Source organism: Bos grunniens, chromosome 22, assembly GCF_055505025.1.
Source record: "Bos grunniens cultivar Pamir isolate PY7600 chromosome 22, Bosgru_T2T1.0, whole genome shotgun sequence".
Lineage (NCBI taxonomy): Eukaryota > Metazoa > Chordata > Mammalia > Artiodactyla > Bovidae > Bos > Bos grunniens.
In genome coordinates, this window is record NC_141186.1 from 48,530,317 (window position 1) to 48,550,049 (window position 19,733).

The following is a 19,733-nucleotide window of genomic DNA, read 5'->3' on the forward strand; positions in this document are numbered from 1 at the left end:
ACCCACGTCTCCTGCATATGCAATGTAAAATTTGGCATTTATACCATTTTTAACCAATTAATTTCATTTTGTACCATTTTAAAGCATACAATTCAGTAGTCTTAATTACATTCACAATGTTGTGCTGCCGTTCACCATATCTTCCAAAACCTTTCATCATTCCGAACAGAAATGTTGCTCCCTGTTGCTCCTACTCCCAAACTCCGGTAACCCTGGCAGACAAACTTACTTTCTGTCTCTGAATTTGCCTATTTTAGGTGCCTCATATAAATGTAATCATACACATTTTTTCCTCTATGTCTAGCTCCTAGTTTATTCCACTTAGCAAGTTTTCAAAGGTTATTCATATTGTAGCATGTTATCAGAACTTCATTCCTTTCTATGGCTTTATAATATTCCGTTATATGTATACACCATATTTATTTAATCATTCGCCTGCTAATGGCCATTTGGATTGTTTCATCTTTTGCCATTGTGAATACTGCTGCTATAAACATTGGTGTAGAAATACCTGTTTGAGTCTGTACTTTTAGTTCTTGGGGCATATACCTTGGAGTGGGATTGTTGGGCCTTATGATTATTCCATGTTTAACTTCCTGAGGAACTTGCAGCACCATTTTGAGTTAAATTTTTTATATGGTGTATATAATAACTTGGAAGCGTGTTTTCACTCAGGGTGAAGACAAATGTTTGTTCCAGGAGAAACCTGTAGTCATTGGCCCCTTGAAGATACCCACAAGTCTGAAAGACCACATCTACAAACCAGACATAAGCAATACTGTGGACTCACTAGCCACAATCAGTAGGGTGAATATTGACATCTTACCTACAGAGAGGAGGAACTCAATGAATGACGGCTTAGTTCAAGAGAACCCACCAGGGCACCTAGATGCCTCTAATGAACTGGAAGGTAAATGTAATGTTTCTCAAGTGACGGAGATGTTGCAGAACAGTAAATCCAGTGCTCTACCTGGAAACCAAATTCCCACATCGTCCTCTCACTGTGTCACTGGAGAAAGGAATGACCCAATGAAGCCTCTGCAGCCCCTAAACAAAGACCAAAATTTACCAAAAGACCAGGTGAGTGACATGCACAAGGTGTTGGTTTCAGAGAGAGGATTGAACAGTGCAGTTACAAAGATGTGGGTTGTGTTCTTGTGCTTTTAGGAAAATCTGTTATTTCCATGTAAGAGTTTAAATGTAACAGAACCAAAGGATAGGACCTGAGGAATTCTTAGATCCCTTCTTTGCCCTCTTATAGGGTACTTGCAATTCTCCATTAGTGTGTTTTGTTCCTGTTTCTGCATCATTCGTCTTTAGTCTTCCAAATGAATGGGTAACTGGGTAGAAAGAAAGCCAGAATGTGGGATCTTAGTTTCCCGATTAGCAATTGAACTTGTGTGCCCTGAACTGGAAGGCAGGCTCTCAACCGTTGGGCCACCAGGAAAGTCCCAGTCTTGTACTTTTTTTGTTAAATTCTGATTCTATTGTAAATGGAATTGTTTTCATAATTTCATTTTCATAGTGTATATTGCTTGGTATAGAAATATTAATTTTTATATATTAAATTTTTATCCTATAGCCTTGCTTAACTCATTTATTGGTTTAATAACCTTTTAATAATGTATTTCTTAGAATTCTCTGAATATAATATCACATCGTCTACAAATTGAGATCCTTTTTTCTTTTTAATCTGTATTTCTTACTTTGTTTTTTCTTGTCTAATTGCCCTGGCTAGAACCTCTAGTACATTGTTGAATAGAAGTGATAAGAATTTATATTCTTGTTTTGTTCCTGATAAATGTGTTTCTTACATCAGGCTTTAGAGGGCAAGGTTTTTTGTTTTGTTTGATAGAATTTCATGTCTGGCATCTTTTTTCTCGTTGTTGTTATTGTATTGTTGTTGATAACAGTGGAAGACTTTTTTTTCAAGACCAATTGGATTTCATGGAAAAAGTCCTTAATTCATTTGAACAGTTACTCTTGTATGTGTAAGCTTTAAATATTCTATACTTAATACCAGCAGAGAAACATTTATTTCACTTTTAAGAATTAAATCACTCATTTTTATTATCTGGGCCCTGTTGGCTCAGACAGTAAAGAATCTGCCTGCAATGCAGGAGACCGTGATTTGATCTCTAGGTTGGGAAGATCACCTGGAGAAGTGAATGACTACCCATTCTAGTATTCTTGCCTAGAGAATTCCATGGACAGAGGAGCCTGGTGGTCCATAGTCCATTGGGTCACTAAGAGTCAGACCCAACTGAGCGACTAACACATAACATCCTTGTTTAGCTAGCATGTCACATTTTTCCTTTTTCTTTCTAACATGTACCACATAGTGGGCTTTTTGATAAAAATGTGTTGATTAAATGACATTTGATTACCAGTGTCCATCTTCTTGAAAACTTAGATATTCTGATAGTTAAAAATTAAAAATTAATGTAAGAAGCTATTTTGTTTTAATGTTTGGTTTCTCAAACCAGCTATCCAAATAAAATACCAAGTCCTTGGTGATCTTTATAATTTAAAAGTGAATTTATTCTATCTTTACTACTGCTAGAAATTGCTCCTGATTCCTGAGCAGCTAATATGTGCTAGATATGGTCTTAAGTATTACCGTGCCCAGTCTTCTCTAATCCGCCATTATTCACATGATCAGTATGAAGCATTGTACCCATTTGTAGATGAGGAAACAAAGGTTCAGGGAGATGTGACTCCATCTAAATCCAAACTCGTGGTGTTTTCATCGTGTTTACAGAGGACATCTGCAGAACTAATGTTTATATGGGAAGTATGTGTATATTAACAACATTTGTTAGTTTTCTGAATAGAACACCTATTAAAAGTTATAAAAGATTTTTTATTGAACATCGGAAGTTTCAGGTTATAACAGAGTAACTGAAAAAATTATTTTTATTTGGGAAAAGAGAAGAAAACCCAGAATACATAGATAACTGATGCCAGCATTTTGTCTTTGCCTATCAACACTGAAAATAAGCATTCATTTTGAGAAAGACAGTTCCTGCTTTCATTTTTAATTTTAAAAATAGATATGGAGGGTTCGGCCATTTAGAAGTTCAAAAGACTATTTCACTATTCTACTTTGGTTTTTTGTTTGTTTATTTCATTTTTCTGTCTTTAAGGATCAAGTTGGTGGTGAATGTGTTACAGGAAAACAGGACAGAATCCACCCAGCTTTACAGCCACACAGCTCTGGGTCTGAACCTTCCCAGTCTCGACAGCGGCGGCAGAAGAAAAGAGAACACGCTGAGCACAGTGGAGAAAAGAGACAGGTCAGCAGAGACCTCATTGGAATAAGTCACTGTGCTGCTGCTTGTGAAACAGATTTTAGGAAGCTCCATTTCTATTTAGAATGATGTGCCAAAAAGGTACATACAAAATCTGAGGAACATACGGAGAAAGGTAGAAAGGCTAAGTATTAATTGTTAAATGTCAGTGAGTTGGAAGCAGAGTAAGAATTGTACCTTCTCCAGCAAGGATGGACCGTTCATTTTGAGAGTTAAAGGGACAGGCCGACAAAGATGAATCTCTGATTCCTCGTATGTCATGTTAATGAAGAGTTTCTCCCTCAGCTTCTGCATGAGATCGTGTCACCCTCTCATTTCTGGAAGTAACTTTCACAGGTATCCTCTCTGTATGGTTTCTTAAGTGGTCATTCACTTTTGGCTGAGTTTCTTTCCCACCAAAATACAATGTTTTAAAGTTCTGAGGGAATCACTGACAAATACATAAATGTACCCATGGGCGACCTTTGCAGGTGGATAGTATATGAAATTTATAATCTCCCCCTCTTTGTTAATTAAGTTCCAAGAGACTCCGCCTTGCCTTTTGCCTTCTCTTCCCACTGTTGGAAAAATGGAATGTACATCAACACAAAAAGATGCTGAAAACCAAAGTAGAGTGGTCACTGGATCTGTGAACAGTTCGAGGGGCAGTGAGATAGCATCATCAAAGGTTTGTGAGAGTATATGTTGGATTTTTTAAAAAAACCTTATTATAAAGCTTTTTGGTAAAATAAACCCTGCTTATATTGTGAGGTTTTATATGAAAACATCTTAGGTCTGCTTTTTGCCAAACACTGGAAAGTGCAAATTTGTGATTCTCAACAGAAGCTTTGATTGAACTGGACAGATTCTATCATTCCAAATCTGGTCACGTCTAGTTAATTAAGGAGACCAAGTAGATTCTGAGTGTAGGAAAGCAGAATTCCCATTTCCCCTTAGACAAATGAGTTTTTCCTAGAAATGAGGGCTCTGATCATCCTAGCAAGTAGTTGTAACCCTGATGTGAACTAGTTTCAAATGGCCACTCCAGACTTCCCTTCACGGAAGTAGTCCAGTGGTTAAGAATTAGCCTGCCAATGTGGGGGACATGGATTCGATCCCTGCTCTGGGAAGATTCCACATGCCCCAGGGCAGCTAAGCCTGTGTGCCGCAACTACTGAAGCCCGTGCGCCTCTGTGCCACAACAGCTGAAGCCTGTGGGCCCTAGAACCTGTGCTCTGCAACAAGAGAAGCCACCACAGTGAGAAGCCCGCGTAACACGAGTAGAGAGTAGCCCCTGCTCTCTGCAGCCAGAGAAAAGCCCGCACAGCAATGAAGGCCCGTCACAGCCAAAGATACATACATATATGAATGAATTTTTAAAAATGAAAAAAAGGGACACTCCTTAAAGGTTTGTGCTGTGCTCTTTCCTGTAGTGCTGGATGATATGTCATATACTGTAGGTGTTATAAGAAGAGTGAATAGGGAAGACTTCCCAGGTGGTCCAGTGGTTAAGACTAGGTCCAGTGCCGGGCGTGCAGGTTTGATTCCTGTTCAGGGAACTTAGATCTTGCATGCTGTGTGGCGTGGCCCCTAAAAAGAAAAAAGAGTCGTGAGTAGGAATGGAAGTAACTCTAACTTTCTTTAAAAGGACCGACCATTATCAGCAAGAGAGAGGAGGCGACTGAAACAGTCACAGGAAGAGATCTTCCCCTCAGGTAACATTATTCTGTTTCCTTCATCTAAAGGAGGCTATTGGTGTTGCTCAATTTCCAGTATCAGTAATCCATTTGGGAAACCAATTCAGAAGAATTTTTGAAATTTCCTAGTCAAGCCTTTTAAAAAATGAGCATAGTGTTGGATCTGGAACTTGTGTTATTAAAAGGAAGAAGGATACTAAAAACAGAGCAAGAGAGCTTTGAATGGCAGTAACGCCTGGGAAATTTCAGACAGGAAAGCAATCAAGTGAGAGTTTAATTTGTTTCCATGTTTAGAGTCTGTTGGTCAAGGAAGTGCTCTCTTCTCAGGAACAGAGAGAGGAAGCCAGGAGAATGGTGCTGCCCTGGGCTGAGGGCTGCGATCATTCCTATTGCTGTTATCTAAAGACAACATATTCTAGCAGTTTCCATTTATTGAATGCTGACAGTGGCTCAAACATTATGGTAAGCATTTTGAGGGCATTATCTCATTTCATATTTTTCAGCTGAGGAGACTGAGGGTCAGAGGGGTTAAGTAACTTGTCCAAGGTCACGACACTTACAGACCTGGAGCTGAGATTTGAGCTGAGGTGTCCCCAGCACCAGAATGATGATGAATATGCTGTCTGAGTTCCTTTAGGCTGGCCCTTGCTGGGGTATCTTCTGTACCCCAGTACAAAGCACTCTTCTGTTGAGGCCAGTCCACCACAAAGAACTGCTGGGGGTGGTCACTTTTTCAGGCCCTGCAGTGAGGAGAGCTTCTCTGGGTCCAGCGGGACCAGCGAAACCACAGAAAGACCACCTCAGCCCTGCTCGAAGGTCATCTTCCGACTGCAGTGTTGCTCAGGTACATTACGTAGTCCCAAGGGAAAAGGTGGACATGGCCACATCTGGCAAGCCTAATGTGGTAAACCTCATATGTGCCAGCTCTGCTTCTGGAACAGTGCTACTTAAGTTACATCTTTCACACTTTCTCTAATAAGGAAAAGAACCCATCAATAATAATTAAAATAATTTTGTTTCATTAAGGGTTTGAATTTTTCAGGCACTCTTGTAAACACCTGGCAGCCTAGTTAATATCTTTCTTAGGTAGTCTAATAATACTTCCAAATGGCTTCCACTCGGCAACACTTTGCTTATACTGCTCTGTTAATATACCAAACGACATGGCCAGGTTTTAGTCTCGCAAGCTGCTTCTTCCTTTGTTTCCCGTTTGTGTTGAAGTACCTTAGTTTTTGGCCCAGGGATGATGTAGGAGCACCATCTGGTGGCAGAATGTGTAATTGCAAGGTGTTCAACCCAGATTCTTTTCTGTGTGATAATTCATACCTTGAGAATAATTATTCAATTTTCTGTATTCCAGTTTTTGACATTATTTCTAGGAGCATATAATTATTTTTTTTAAAAAGGAAACTTCCTGTCCTTTAATGATTTTTTTCCCTTTAACGATAGTCTATGATTTAGTTGTTTCATTAATTAAGATAGTCCTCTCTATTTTCCAAAGTTGTAAACATTTGTGTATAATTATATCTGGTAGGCTGCAGTCCATGGGGTCGCTAAGAGTCAGACATGACTGAGCGACTTCACTTTCACTTTTCACTTTCATGCATTGGAGAAGGAAATGGCAACCCGCTCCAGTGCTCTTGCCTGGAGAATCCCAGGGACGGGGAGCCTGGTGGGCTGCTGTCTCTGGGGTCACACAAAGTCGGACACGACTGAAGTGACTTACCATAGCATATCTGGTAATCCTTTTAAGCATTTAACAAAGAGTCTCATATGTGAGCAAACTGAGGTTACTTTTAATTTAAGTGGCATTCTGTCTTGTTTAGATTACTAACGTTCCTTATGGTACCAGCCCTCTGCTTAGAAGTTGAAACACCAGAATTGTTTGTCCCCTCTCGTCTTCATAGCTGAGAGTTTCCAGGAACTTACAAAACTTCACCTTGGTGTTCTTTAGGGCTCGCTTACGAGCGTCATGGGTGAACTAGGACATGATTTGGTGAAGTCACTTCAAGTTTTCCGTCCAGTAGTTCTACTGTTATTGAACCTAGGTGTGCTTTGTGGCTAGACATTGCGTCTAAGACTGTTTCGTGTATTACATTCTGGTTGTGTTGTCATGTGAAATTTTGTTTTTCCAAACAAAATTAATAGGAAAGGAAGCTCACCCATTGTCTCTCAGAGGATGAGTTAAGTTCCTCTACCAGTTCAACTGATAAATCAGATGGGGATTCCAGGGAAGGGTAAGTTCTTATCTGTTTATCTCCCTTCATAAATTGGTTCTATTTGAATTCATTTTATTTTTAACTTAAACATTTTTTTATTGATGTATAGTTAATTTACAATATTGTGTTAATTTCTGATGTACAGCAAAGTCACTCAGTACATATGTATGTTCTTGTTCACGTTCTTTTCCACTGTGGTTCACCACAGGAATAGACTATAGTTCCCTGTGCTAGACAGTAGTAATCCATCCTGTATGTCCATGCTTGTTTATCCATCCTATATGTAATAGTTTACATCTGCTAAGCTCAAATTCCTAGTCCTTCCCTCCCACACCCCTGCCCCTGTGGCAACCACAGGTCTGTTCTGTCTTGGAGTCTGTTTCCGTTTCACAGGTATGTTCATTTGTGTCACATTTTAGGTTTCACAAGTAAGTGATGTCATATGGTTCTTGTCTTTCTCTTTTGACTTACTTCACTTAGTATGATAAGCCATTTATATTGCTTCAGATGGCATTATTTCATTCTTTTTAATGGCTCAGTAACTATCTCGCATCTTCTTTGTCTGTTCATCTCTCATTGGACATCTAGATTGTCTCCATGCATTGGCTATTGTAAACAGTGCTGCTTTGAACATAAGGGTACATGTATCTTTTTGAATTATAGTTTTCTCTAGGTATATGCCTAGGAATAGGATTGTTGGATCATATGGCAACTCTATTTTTAATTTTTTGAGGAACCTCCATACTGTTTTCCACAGTGGCTGCACCAGTTTACCTTCCTACCAACAGTGTAAGAGAGTTCCCTTTTCTCTACACCCTCTCCAACATTTATTATATGTAGACTTTTTAATGATGGCCATTCTGACTGGTGTTAGGTAGTATCATAGTTTTGTTTTCATTTCTGTAATAATTAGCGATGATGAACATCTTTTCATATGCCTGTTGATCATCTGTATCCCGTCTTTAAAGAAATGTCTATTTCGGTTTTCTACCCATTTTTATATTGTTTTTTTTTGTTGTTGTTGTTGTTATTTAATTGTATGAGCCGTTTATGTATTTTGGAAATTAATCCCTTGTTGGTCACATTGTTTGTAAATATTCGCCCTAATCTGTAGGTTATCTGTTCTTTTTTTATGGTTTCCTTTGCTGTGCAAAAGCTTATAAGTTTGCTCAAATCCCATTTGTTTGTGAATTCATTTTAAATGTACATTTATAACAGCATTCAGACCTATAATACTGTCATTAATAACGTTGTAAATGGTTTTGGTATATGCTGGGACTAAAGTTCTCTTTCAGTGAACACATCTGATTTTCATTCAGAATTCTTATGTCTTTTTAGATCTGTGGCTTTAGTTTTTATCAATTTGGCCATTATTTTCATCAGTTTGGCCATTATTTCTTCAAATATTTTTTTGGATCCCCTCTTTCCCTCCTGAGGATCCTACATGTATATTAGAGTTGGCGATGGACTGGGAGGCCTGGCGTGCTGCAGTCCACGGGGTGGCAAAGAGGCAGACACGACTGAGTGACTGAACTGAACTGAACTGAAAGTTATCCCACAGATCACTGATGATGTTCATCTTTTTTTTAGACTTTTTTTTCTCTATCCCCTGCACCCCCCGCCTCTTTTTTTTTTTTTTTTTCTGGTCATGCCGCTTGGCTTGTGGGATCTAAGTTCCCTGACCAGGGATTGAACCTGCACCCTTGGCAGTGAAAGCACAGTGTCCTAACCACCGGACTGCCAGGAATTCCCATCTGTTCCATTTTTTATAGATTCTATTGCTCTCTCTCTAAGTTTACTAATCTTTTCTTCTGCGGTATCTAATTTGTTAATCCCATCCGATGTACTGAACACATTGTACTTATCATTTGTAGTTCAGTTTGGGTCTTATCTTCATTGCCTTTCCTTAACATGCTAATGCTTCCTCTGTGTTGGTCATATGGAATAAATTTTTAATAACCTCTTTAATGTCCTTTGTTTACTAATTGTCACATGTGTCACTTTTGGATCTGTTTCTATTAATTTTGTTTTCTTCACAATTGTGTGCTGTTTTCCTGCTTTGTATATCTGGTATTTTTGACTCGGTTCGACATTGTTAATCTTATCCCATTAGGTGCTGATATTTTTATCTTCCTTTAAATATTCTTGAACTTTGTGCTTGTATATAGTTAAATTACTTAGAAATAGTTGGGCAGAATTTATACACAGAAACAGGGGCCTTCTCTTTCTGGCTCTCTCCTTTCCAAGACTCCTTACTTACTTTCTAGGGGCAGTGGTGGTCTTGAACTTTGGTACGTGGTTCTGCAGGTAAGAAAGACTGTGGGGTTTTTTTTTTGTACTTTAGCTCCCTATGGCCTGTCCTTAGGCTAGAAGTATTAACTCCCCTCCAGAATCTGTTTGTAAATTTTATACATTCTCCATTGCCCTCATAGTTAACTTTTGTATTTTGTCCAGAGTTTATACTTATTTGTGGAGGGGTCTGTCTGTAAGAACTTACTTGTTCATTGGGAAGCCGAACTTCTTAATTTCCAGTGAAAAATTGTCATGAAGCAGTTTTTTTTTTTTTCCTTTTCTTCCCAGTAAAGGTCATACAAATGAAATGACTGACTTGGTACAATTGATGACTCAGACTCTGAAGTTGGACTCTAAAGAGAGCTATGAAGATCTCCCAGTACCAGATCCAGTGTCAGAATTTAAACTTCATCGGAAGTATCGGGACACGCTAATACTTCATGGGAAAGTTGCAGAAGAGGCAGAGGAACTCCATTTTAAAGAGCTACCTTCAGGTGGTCAGTTTATTGTTTTACCCCAAACTGGAGAACGTATGTTTACTGGAGAAATGTATCAAACTAAGGATCTAATGTTTTCAAATTTGTTTTTTTAATTATTTCCTTTGGATATTTCCATAAAAATATATCTTATTTTATGTAATAGTTGTGTTCCTGAAAAGTTGCATGAAATTTTATTTTTAACAATAAATGTAAATAAATACACATTTGGAATTTTTCATTTTCTTCAAATTAGACAATTGCAGTTTTTAGTTTTAGGAGATGGTAATGAGATATGAAGCTTAAGTTCAGTCATTAAAAATACATGAAGTCATTAAACCAAACTCTTATCAAAGTGAAAAGAATCTTAACATGACAAGATTTTTTAAAAAAATCATTGTGTTCTTGCTGAAGTGGTGAAAGTTCATTTTTCCCTGTTGTTGTTGCTTTTTAGCTATCATGCCAGGTTCTGAAAAAATCAGAAGAATAGTTGAAGTCTTAAGAGCTGATGTAATTCGGGGCCTGGGGATTCAGCTTTTAGAGCAGGTGTATGATATTTTGGAAGAGGAGGATGAATTGGAAAGAGAGGTGAGTATCCAAACTGTAGCTGTGCCAGCTGCTTACGCTATGGGATTTTTCTACTGGCCTTTTGGATTATAATTAACATACCATACATTTTACCCATTTACCACTGCAGTCAATGTTAGAACATTTAATTACTCCCGGAAGAGCCCCTGTACCCACTGGTAGTCGTTCCCCATTGTCCTCTAGGCCCTTCACCTCTAAACAACCACTCATATTTCTCTCTCTGTAGATTTGCCTATTCTGGACATTTCGTTTAAGTAGAATTGTAAAAAGCTATGTGGTCTTTTGTGCTTGATTTCTTTCATTTAGCATATGTTTTCAAGATTCACCATGTTATAGCACACGGAAAACTCCTTCTTTTATATGGCCGAACGTGGCTGTGCCACATCACCAGGCGATGGACAGTTAGATTGTTTCCACTTATTGGCTATTGTGAATAATGTTATGAACATTTGTGTACAAGTCTTTGCGTGGACATACGTTTTCATTTTTCTTGGGTATCTCCCTAGGGGTGGAAATTGCTGAATCATATTGCCCTGGCTAGAACCTCCAGTACAATGTTGAATAGAAGTGGTGAGAGTAAACATCCTTATCTTGTTTCTGATCTTAGATGCAGCAGTCTTTATTAATTATGATGTTAACTATCAGTTTTTAGATATTCTTTTTCAGGTTGAAGAAGATCCCCCCCCCTTTTTTAAGGATTTAATTTTATTTTGTTTTATTCTCTATGGTATTTTATTTTATATTTTTGGGGTGAAGGTCCTGTCTATTTCTGGTTTGCTGAGTGTTTTTATCGTGAAAAGGTGTTAGGTTTGTCAAATGCTTTGTATTTAGGTGATCATGTTTGTGTTTTTTTTGTTTTTTTTTTATGTGGTGTTACATTAATTTGTTTTTGGATGTTAAACCATCCTTATATTCCTGAGATAAGTCCCACTTGGTCATGGTCTATACTGCTTCTTAGATGTTGCTAGAGTTATGTTTCTAGTATTTTGTTGAGCGTTTTTGTGTTGGTGTTCACATGATATTGATCTTCAGTTTTCTTTCCTCGTGATATTTTTTATTGGTTATCAGGGCAATACTCGCCTCAGAATGAGCTGGGGCGTGTTCCCTCATCTTTTGGGGAAAGAATTAGTGAAGAACTGGTGTTAATTCTTTTTGAAATGTTTGCGATAGAATTCACCAATGAAAGTATCTGGGATCTGGGCCTGGGCTTTTCATATATATATGAATATATATATATGGGCTTCCCCGGTGGCTCAGATAGTAAAGAATCTGCCTGCAATGCGGGAAACCTGGGTTTGATCCCTGGGTTGGGAAGATCCCCTGGAGGAGGGCATGGCAACCCACTCTAGTATTCTTGCCTGGAGAATTCCCATGGAGAAGAATTCCGAGAGGAGCCTGGTGGGCTACAATCTATGGGTTCGTAAAGAGTCTGACATAACTGAGTGACTAAACACATACGTGTTTAGTGTTTAGTCACATATGTGTGTGTGTATGTATGTATATACACACACACACATATATACGTATATATATATATACACATGTATATATATATATATCTTTGGGCCATCTTGCCTGGCATGTGGGATCTTAGTTCCCCAACCAGGGACTGAACCCTCACACCCTGCATTGGCATTGTGGATGGAGTCTTAACTACTGGACCACCAGGGAAGTCCTTGGGCTTTTCTTTGTGAGTAGTTTTTTGTTAGTGAATTCAGTGCCTTACTATATTCAGATTGTTCTTCTGTTTCTAAAATCTGTGTCTTTCTAGGAATTTGTCCGTTTCATCTAAGTTATCCATCAGTTCAGTCGCTCAGTCCTGTCCGACTCTTTGCGACCCCATGAATCGCAGCACACTAGGCCTCCCTGTCCATCACCAACTCCTGGAGTTCACTCAAACTCATATCCATCAAGTCGGTGATGGCATCCAGCCATCTCATCCTCTGTCGTCCCCTTCTCCTCCTGCCCCCAATTCCTCCCAGCATCAGAGTCTTTTCCAATGACTCAACTCTTTGCATGAGGTGGCCAAAGTATTGGAGTTTCAGCTTTAGCATCAGTCCTTCCAAAGAACACCCAGGACTGATCTCCTTTAGAATGGACTGGTTGGATCTCCTTGCAGTCCAAGGGACTCTCAAGAGTCTTTTCCAACACCACAGTTCAAAAGCAAAGTTATTCATAATTGGCAATTATTAATAGAAATCCTTTTTAATCTTTTTTATTTCTATAAGGTTGGTTGTTTAGGAGTCTGTTGTTTAATTTCCGTAAATATGTTACATTTCTCTATAGGTTCAACAGTGCATTATACACATGCTGGTTTTTTAATCATATGCACGTAACTTCAAATTTATCATTTTAACCATTTTTAAGTATTTGGTTCAATGCTGCAGTCCATGGGGTCACAAAGAGTCACACACGACTGAGCGACTGAACTGAACTCAGTGGCCTTAAGTATGTTTTACATAATTGTGCGAACATTACCCATCCATTTCTAGAACTACTTTCATTTTGCAAAACTGAAACTCTGTACGAATTAAGCAAAAACTCCCCATTTTCCCTACCAGCTCCTGGGAGCCACCATTCTAACATCTGTGTCTATGAATTTAACTAAGCCTTGATACAAAGCCTAAACGTAGCATCTGGAAAAAGTAAAACTCGCCTATAAAGAAAACTTCAGGCCCAGATGGCTTTGCTGGTGAATTCTTCCAATCATCTAAGGAAGAAATAACACAAATCCTACACAAATTCTTTAGAAAACAGAAAAAGAAGGGACATTTTCCATTTCTCCAGAAAACTAGAACTGTGATGTCAAAACCCAACAAGGACACTAACATGAAACAAACATAAAACCAGTATCTCTCATGAACATCTTAATCATCTAGTATTTTGTTGAAGATTTTTGCATCAATGGTCATAAGGGATATACATTTATATTTTTCTTTTCCTGTAGTCTCCCTGTCTGGCCCTAGCACCAGGGCAATGCTGGCCTCATGAATGAGCCAGGAAGTGCTCCCTCCTCCTCAACTCTCGGAAGAATTTGAGAAGGACTGAAAACAGTTCCTGGCCACGTTTGGCAGAATTCAGCAGCAAAGTTCCAGCACCTTTCCTTGTTAGCAGATTTAGATTACTAATTCAGTTTCCTTGCTAGTTATGGTATATTCAGATTTTCTATTTCTTAGTACTTCAGTTTCGATAGGTTTTATGTTTCTTGGAATTTGTCCAAGATTATGCAACTTGTTGGTGTTCATGGTATTCCCTTAGAATCCTTTTCATTTTTTTTCATTAGAGTGGTGGTAATGTCCCAAATCCATTTCAGATTTTAGTAATTTGAGTCTTTTTTTTCCTTAGTATAGCTAAAGGTTTGTCAATTTTGTTCATCTTCTGAGAACCAACTTTTCGTTTCATTGATTTTTCTCTAATTTTCTGTTCTCTGTTATATTTTTCTCAGCTCTAATCTTTATTATTTCCTTCCTTTGGCTACTTTTAGGTTTAATTTGTTCTTTTTCTACTACTTTAGCTTATAAAGTTAGGTCGTTGACATGAAATCTTTTTCTAACATAAGCATTTATAGCTATAAATTATTTCCTCAGCATTGCTTTTGGTGCATCGCATAAGTTTTGGTATTTTCTCATTTTCATTTGTCTCTAAATATCTTAAGTTTTTTTTTTGTGATTTTTTCCCCCCTTTGGTGCACTGGAGTATGTTGTTTAATTTCTACTATATACTGATTTTTTTTTTTTTAATGTTTCCCAAATAGGTACATTTGCAGGAGCACATGGGTGAAAAGTACGTGACTTACAGTGTGAAAGCTCGCCAGTTAAAATTTTTTGAAGAAAATGTGAATTTTTGAGAATTTATCTAATATGCTGCCAGAATAAAACTATTTTCAAAGGTTTTTGGCTTAAACAAATACAAACAAACCTATATCAATGATTGGAGGCCATTCACCATCCTTTTATCTTGTTGGCTTTTTAACTAGAAAAAAATTGGACAAAACAGTAATATTGAAGCAAGCTTACAAAAGAAAAAAAAACCTTGGCTATCTTATTCTCTTTATGAGGGAAAAAAAATCTATTTTAAGACATTTGTTTGATTACTGTTTACTGAGCCTTAAACCAACATGATACCTAGAACTATTTTTTAAGGTACTTATGAGCTTGAATACTGAGACAAAACATACTGGATTGGAAGTTCTACATTATATGATAGTGATAAAAGCAATAGGGGAAAAAATGACATATCCAGTGATACTACTTTTTACTATTAATAACTGTAAGTAGCAGTTGATAAATTATTTTTTTATAATTCTGGGAGTACATTTAAAGATATGAAGTTATATATAGTACCTTAGCAATTGAATTTCTTTTTTAGCATGTTAATATAATTTAACATTATATTTCCATTTAATATGGACCTCATTCAAGGTATACAAGAATTGAAAGTAGGAGATATTTTGGCCTTGTAAATCAATATGTTTTTGCAGACTGGGTTTTTTTTTTTTTTTAAGATTTATTTTTCCATCAGCGGAAACATCTGTTAAACACTTAATACCTTTTCTATTTCAGCGATTTTTAAGTAGTAATGTCCAGATCCTTTTAGTTATGTTGGACAGATTTGTCTCCTGAAATTTGTCTTCTTACACATCAAGATATCGATTGTTTTCCCTTATTTGAAATGTATAATTGCATACCACATAATGCCTATCTAGCAAGTAGCTTTTATAAAATAAAAGTTTTGATTAGTATATGCAGGACTCTATACCTTTTTTGAAAATTACACACATACATAAAATAATAAAATGTTCCCTTTCTAGTCCCCTAAAAGACTTTTATTTAGTTTTTATTATGTGCCAGGTACTAGGCCAGTGTTCATGGCCTAATTTCTGAAGCTTCTTAATTTTATTTTGAAGGGTTTGTTGTAACACAACTCTAAAACCATCTGATCCCAGTTCCCAACTGGGTTCAAATTTTTGGCAAACTGTGGGTCTTTCTGAGCTATTTACCATTTCTTGCATGTTTTAGAGATCCATAATCTTTCTTGGGAAGTCAACTTTAGTTTTACTGAAGTTTTCTAACTTATTTGTGTAAAGTTATATATATTCCCTCATTTATTTTTAGTCCCATTCTATATATTTTTAAGTCAGTTTTAATGCTTCTGTTGTTTTGTGGTTTTTTTCTTGAGTGCCTAATCATTTTTCAGCTTTAATTTTAAAACACATTTTTAAGACTAAATTTTCCTTTCAGCATGTCTTTGGCCACATTTGAGAGACTTTTGATGTTTTATTTGATATTAGTTTGTAAATAGTCAAGAATTTACGTTTTGACTTTCTCTTGTAAAAGTACTTTTTTAATTTCCATGTATTTCCAAAGCCAAGAGATTTCCTTCCTGCCCCAGCTACATTGCAGTGTTAGTAAATATGGCCTGCACAACCTCTGTTTCTTGGAGTCGTTTCTTCCTGTAGCTCAGTACATGATCCATTATTGGATGGCCCTACGTGCACTCAGTAAAGGTGAATTCTCTTATGCATCGGCAGAATCACTTCTCCACTAAATAGTGGAAATGTTTTACATCTGCTCTAATATGGTAGCCACTAGTCATATAAAACCTGTTGAGTCTTTGCCATGTGGCTGGCTGAGAAACTCAATTTAAAAAAAAAATTTATTTTTGGATGTGCCATGCTGCATATAGGATCTTAATTCCCAACTAGGGATCAAACCCACTCCCCCTGCATTGGAAATACAGTGTTAAGCACTAGATGGCCAGGGAAGTCCTGAGGAACCCAATTTTTAATTAAACTTAAGACACACATGACTAGTAGCACCATACTGGACAGAACAGCTCTGTATTCATTTACTAAATATGATGGAGTGCCTATGTGTCATGTACTCTTGTACTATGCAAAAAGCAGTGAGCCCAAGAAGGTTCCTGGTGCCGTGGAGCTTATGTTCTGGGGTGGATGATTAACAAATATATACTGAGATATATTAAATACCATGAAAATAAATATAGAATGATGGGGTGTACCCAAACTTTTGATAGGACAGTAGGAAATGCTTCTTTATAGTGACATCTGTGTAGGGCTTCCCAGGTGGCGCTAGTCCTAAAGAACGTGCCTGCCAATGCAGGAGATGTGGGTTCGATCCCTGGGTCGGGAAGATCCCCTAGAGGAGGGCATGGCAACCCACTCCAGTATTCTTGCCTGGAGAATTCCATGGAGAGAGGAGCCTGGCAGCCTACAGTCCATAGGGTCACAGAGTCAGATACAACTGAAGTGACTTAGCATTCACGCACTGGGTAGGGACCTGAATGAAAGGAGAGAACAAGTCATGTATACCTAAGGGACGGTGTCCCAGGCATGTGGAACAAGTACAAAAGTCTTCATATTGCCTTGATCTATCAAAATCTGAAAGGTAGAGTGTTGGTCTCCTACCAAGAGTGCAGCTTTGCCAAATCCTGTATATGTAAGTCTTTATTTATTTCACATCTTACTCAATGCATGATTCATTCACTGACATCTTGCAGCTATGAAATGTCCCTCTTTGCCCCATTTAATGCTTTCTGATATTAAATTTCTGACTTTTTCACTATTACCACTCCTTTCTGCTTGCATTTGCCTAATACATCCTTGCTCCTGTTTTCAACCTTTGGGTGTCATTTTGAGAACATGAGGTAACATGATTTTCAACCCTATTGGGAGCTCTTAACTTTGTAATCACATTTTTTATAGATATGCTTGGTCTTATTTCTGCTGTCTTTTACTTTTCTTCCCCCTTTTAAAAACCCTTTCCTGACTTCTGGTGTATTAAGATCTTCACTCCCTTTTTTAAAAACTCAGTTTGGAAGTCCTATATTCTGGTATCAAGAAGAAGAATATGACTTGTAATAACCCTTGCACTCCCATTCCTCACACAAGACTGTTAGAACATTTTTCTCTTCAGCCCTCTGGAAAATTTAAAAGTAATTTATAGCTTCTCAGGTTTTCATTTTGAACTGCCTTAGGTAAAGCATGGATTAAATGTTTTCTGTTTGGCAACAGCCTTATTTTACTGGTATCAAAATATTACTTTACCACAAAATTTACATCAGTAAGTTTTTTCACAAGTACTTGCTGTTGTTAAAAAAACATACATTAGGACCTTGTAGCTTCAGAAGACAGAAATGGTTCTTGCTGACACTTTCAGAACCATGAACTTCTAACTTTGGCTTTTACTCGTAGTCATGTTTGCAGAACAATGAACAAAAGACTCTAAAGACATTGAATTGCACTGAGTTTTAATTGAAAACATTAAAACAGCCTGACTACCCATAATGCATTATAAAACTTGATAGTTAAATTGTACTATCATTTATGAAGCTTTTACTCATTATTTTGTAGACCTGAAAGAAACTTTGCATACTTCTGTTTTCTGTTCTCCATTTCAGAGGAAGATTGTGAGGAGAAGGTCTAAAATATTTAGAAATCAAAACCCAAAAGAGAAATGAAATATGGAGAAAACAAAATCTATACACAGCTAAGCATGGGTGGTTTTTAGCTTATGTTTTATATATGAAAACAATTTAGCTCATGTCACACAAAACAAAAGCAGGTACAACAGTAAAGCTGAATCATGAAAACCCCGATCAATTATTTTTAGCATGTCTCTTAACTTTTCGTTCCCCTGGTTTCTTGTCTTCTGTGCTTGAGTCTTGAACAGGTAACCACTTGAGGGGGTGCCGGCGATAAATGGGCCATGGAGGAAGTGTCAGCTGGGTCAGAACAGAAAATCAATCAACTATGGCCATTAGAAGCTTGAAAGAGTATTCTGTATTATGCCTGGTTCCCAAATGACTCTTTTGCTACAGGTAAAAACAAGGAAACCCACATTCCTATGAAAACTGTGCCATCACCCAGACAAGATACTTTAAGAACAAGCCTCATTGTTTACACATGGCTTTAAGAGCTAAAAGAAAGGTGAGGAGGGAGCAATGTGAAGACCATAAGGTCTTAAGTTCTAGCTTTGACTTTTAAGATTACTGCTTGGAGCAACTGCCAAAAGAAATAAGCTTTATGCAACTTAACCTCATCTGATGCTATCTGGCATTGAAACGTTGTGCGGATTCTCAGTACTACATCCAAACAAAATAACCCAATTCAGAAAACTTAACTTCCCATTAACATCCAAGCCATAAATATCTTACCAAACACGAAAAAGCAAATCCAGCCATAACTATATAGACAGTCCACCCGAACTGTTCAGCCAGGTACCCGTAGATAAATCCAACTATCTAAAGGCAAAGAAAGTATATTAAACACAGTCAAGCTGGGGGTGAGGGTGGAAAAGATTATGTAAAATCAATACTTACTGCAGAAAAAAGGATAATTCCCTGAAACATCTGTTCAGCTAGCTTCTGGCCCTTGTAATCCTAGAGGTGAAGAAGGGCAAAGCAGGAGTTGGTTCCACCACCGAAGAGGTACATTACTGCAAGGGCCTCACATTTTTGGCACCAGGGCATTGCCAACATATGGGGCTCCCCCAAGAACCTAAGCAAGGAATGCCATTCTGGGTTTCCCGGGGGAACCGAAGCATCCTTACGGAGCCCAGGGAGGGGCACCCTTGGGGGGAAGAGAGAAGGGCACCAGGTAGGTACAACTCGGCACCCGCGCCCTACGGGGTAGGTCTCGGACAAGGGTTGCGGAGCTGCCAGGCTCGCGAGCTGCGTGCAGGGATCACAGGGCCCTGGCGGGCAGCGGCCTCACCATTTGCGTGGGCAGTGAGCTCAGATGCTCCAACATGTCTGGTTCTGAAGGCGGGCGGCAGAGCGAGGGCAGCCGGGACTCAGGGACGCTAGGGCCCGGGGTCAGCTTCTGCTGACGGGTCCAGTTCCGCGGGCCTGCGGAGTCGAGGGTTGCGATGGCCGCGGTCCCGGAAGCGGATGTCTCCCACAGACCCGGTCGGCCCGAGGCCCCTCCCCGTGCCCTCGCTAGGCGACCTGTGCTTTCGCAGTTGGCCGTCGGCCGGCGCCCTCTCCGCGGGGGCTGAGATGCTGACGGCGGCAGCCGAGTCGAGGCATCACGCGCCCGTGAAGGGCTCGCCGTCAGCGCTGTTGGGTGCTGGGAGCCGCGGTTCCGGTCCCCCAAACTGTCCTCGGCTGGGCGGGCGCTGCTGAACTGCGGCCTGCGCGCGCCCCGTCTCC

General features: G+C 38.7%; 2 protein-coding genes across 11 annotated transcripts in view; one reads left to right on the plus strand and one right to left on the minus strand.

Moving 5' to 3' along the window:
* NEK4 (NIMA related kinase 4) overlaps positions 1-15,303 on the plus strand; it is a 40,735-nt gene extending 25,432 nt beyond the window's left edge. For 4 of the 10 annotated variants that reach the window (XM_086367639.1, XM_086367637.1, XM_086367642.1 and 1 more), the window contains exons 7-15: positions 676-1,080; positions 3,147-3,296; positions 3,829-3,978; positions 4,939-5,005; positions 5,725-5,831; positions 7,136-7,224; positions 9,787-9,995; positions 10,429-10,562; positions 14,317-15,303. In XM_086367639.1, the coding sequence (XP_086223765.1) occupies positions 676-1,080; positions 3,147-3,296; positions 3,829-3,978; positions 4,939-5,005; positions 5,725-5,831; positions 7,136-7,224; positions 9,787-9,995; positions 10,429-10,562; positions 14,317-14,409 (1,404 nt within the window). In that variant the 3' untranslated portion in view covers positions 14,410-15,303. The other 6 variants (XM_086367638.1, XM_086367644.1, XM_086367643.1 and 3 more) reach the window with 4 other exon arrangements.
* A 2,511-nt stretch (positions 15,304-17,814) lies between these two features.
* On the minus strand, positions 17,815-19,732 carry SPCS1 (signal peptidase complex subunit 1). Its single transcript, XM_086367685.1, has 5 exons — positions 19,530-19,732; positions 19,297-19,430; positions 18,903-18,962; positions 18,738-18,824; positions 17,815-18,305 (listed from the first exon to the last, which is right to left on the minus strand). Exons 2-5 carry the CDS (start codon positions 19,330-19,332, stop codon positions 18,180-18,182), a joined length of 309 nt encoding a protein of 102 aa, XP_086223811.1. The 5' UTR covers positions 19,333-19,430; positions 19,530-19,732; the 3' UTR covers positions 17,815-18,179.
* Position 19,733: the final 1 nt, after the last annotated feature.

Excerpts from the sequence above, each read along its gene's own strand:
- SPCS1 (XM_086367685.1), bottom strand. The coding sequence starts at position 19,332 with ATGTTGGAGCATCTGAGCTCACTGCCCACGCAAATG. Across the intron at positions 18,963-19,296 it reads GCTCACTGCCCACGCAAATG|GATTACAAGGGCCAGAAGCT; the intron begins GTGAGGCCGCTG and ends CTTCACCTCTAG. Across the intron at positions 18,306-18,737 it reads GATTTGCTTTTTCGTGTTTG|CTGACACTTCCTCCATGGCC; the intron begins GTAAGATATTTA and ends GTTCTGACCCAG.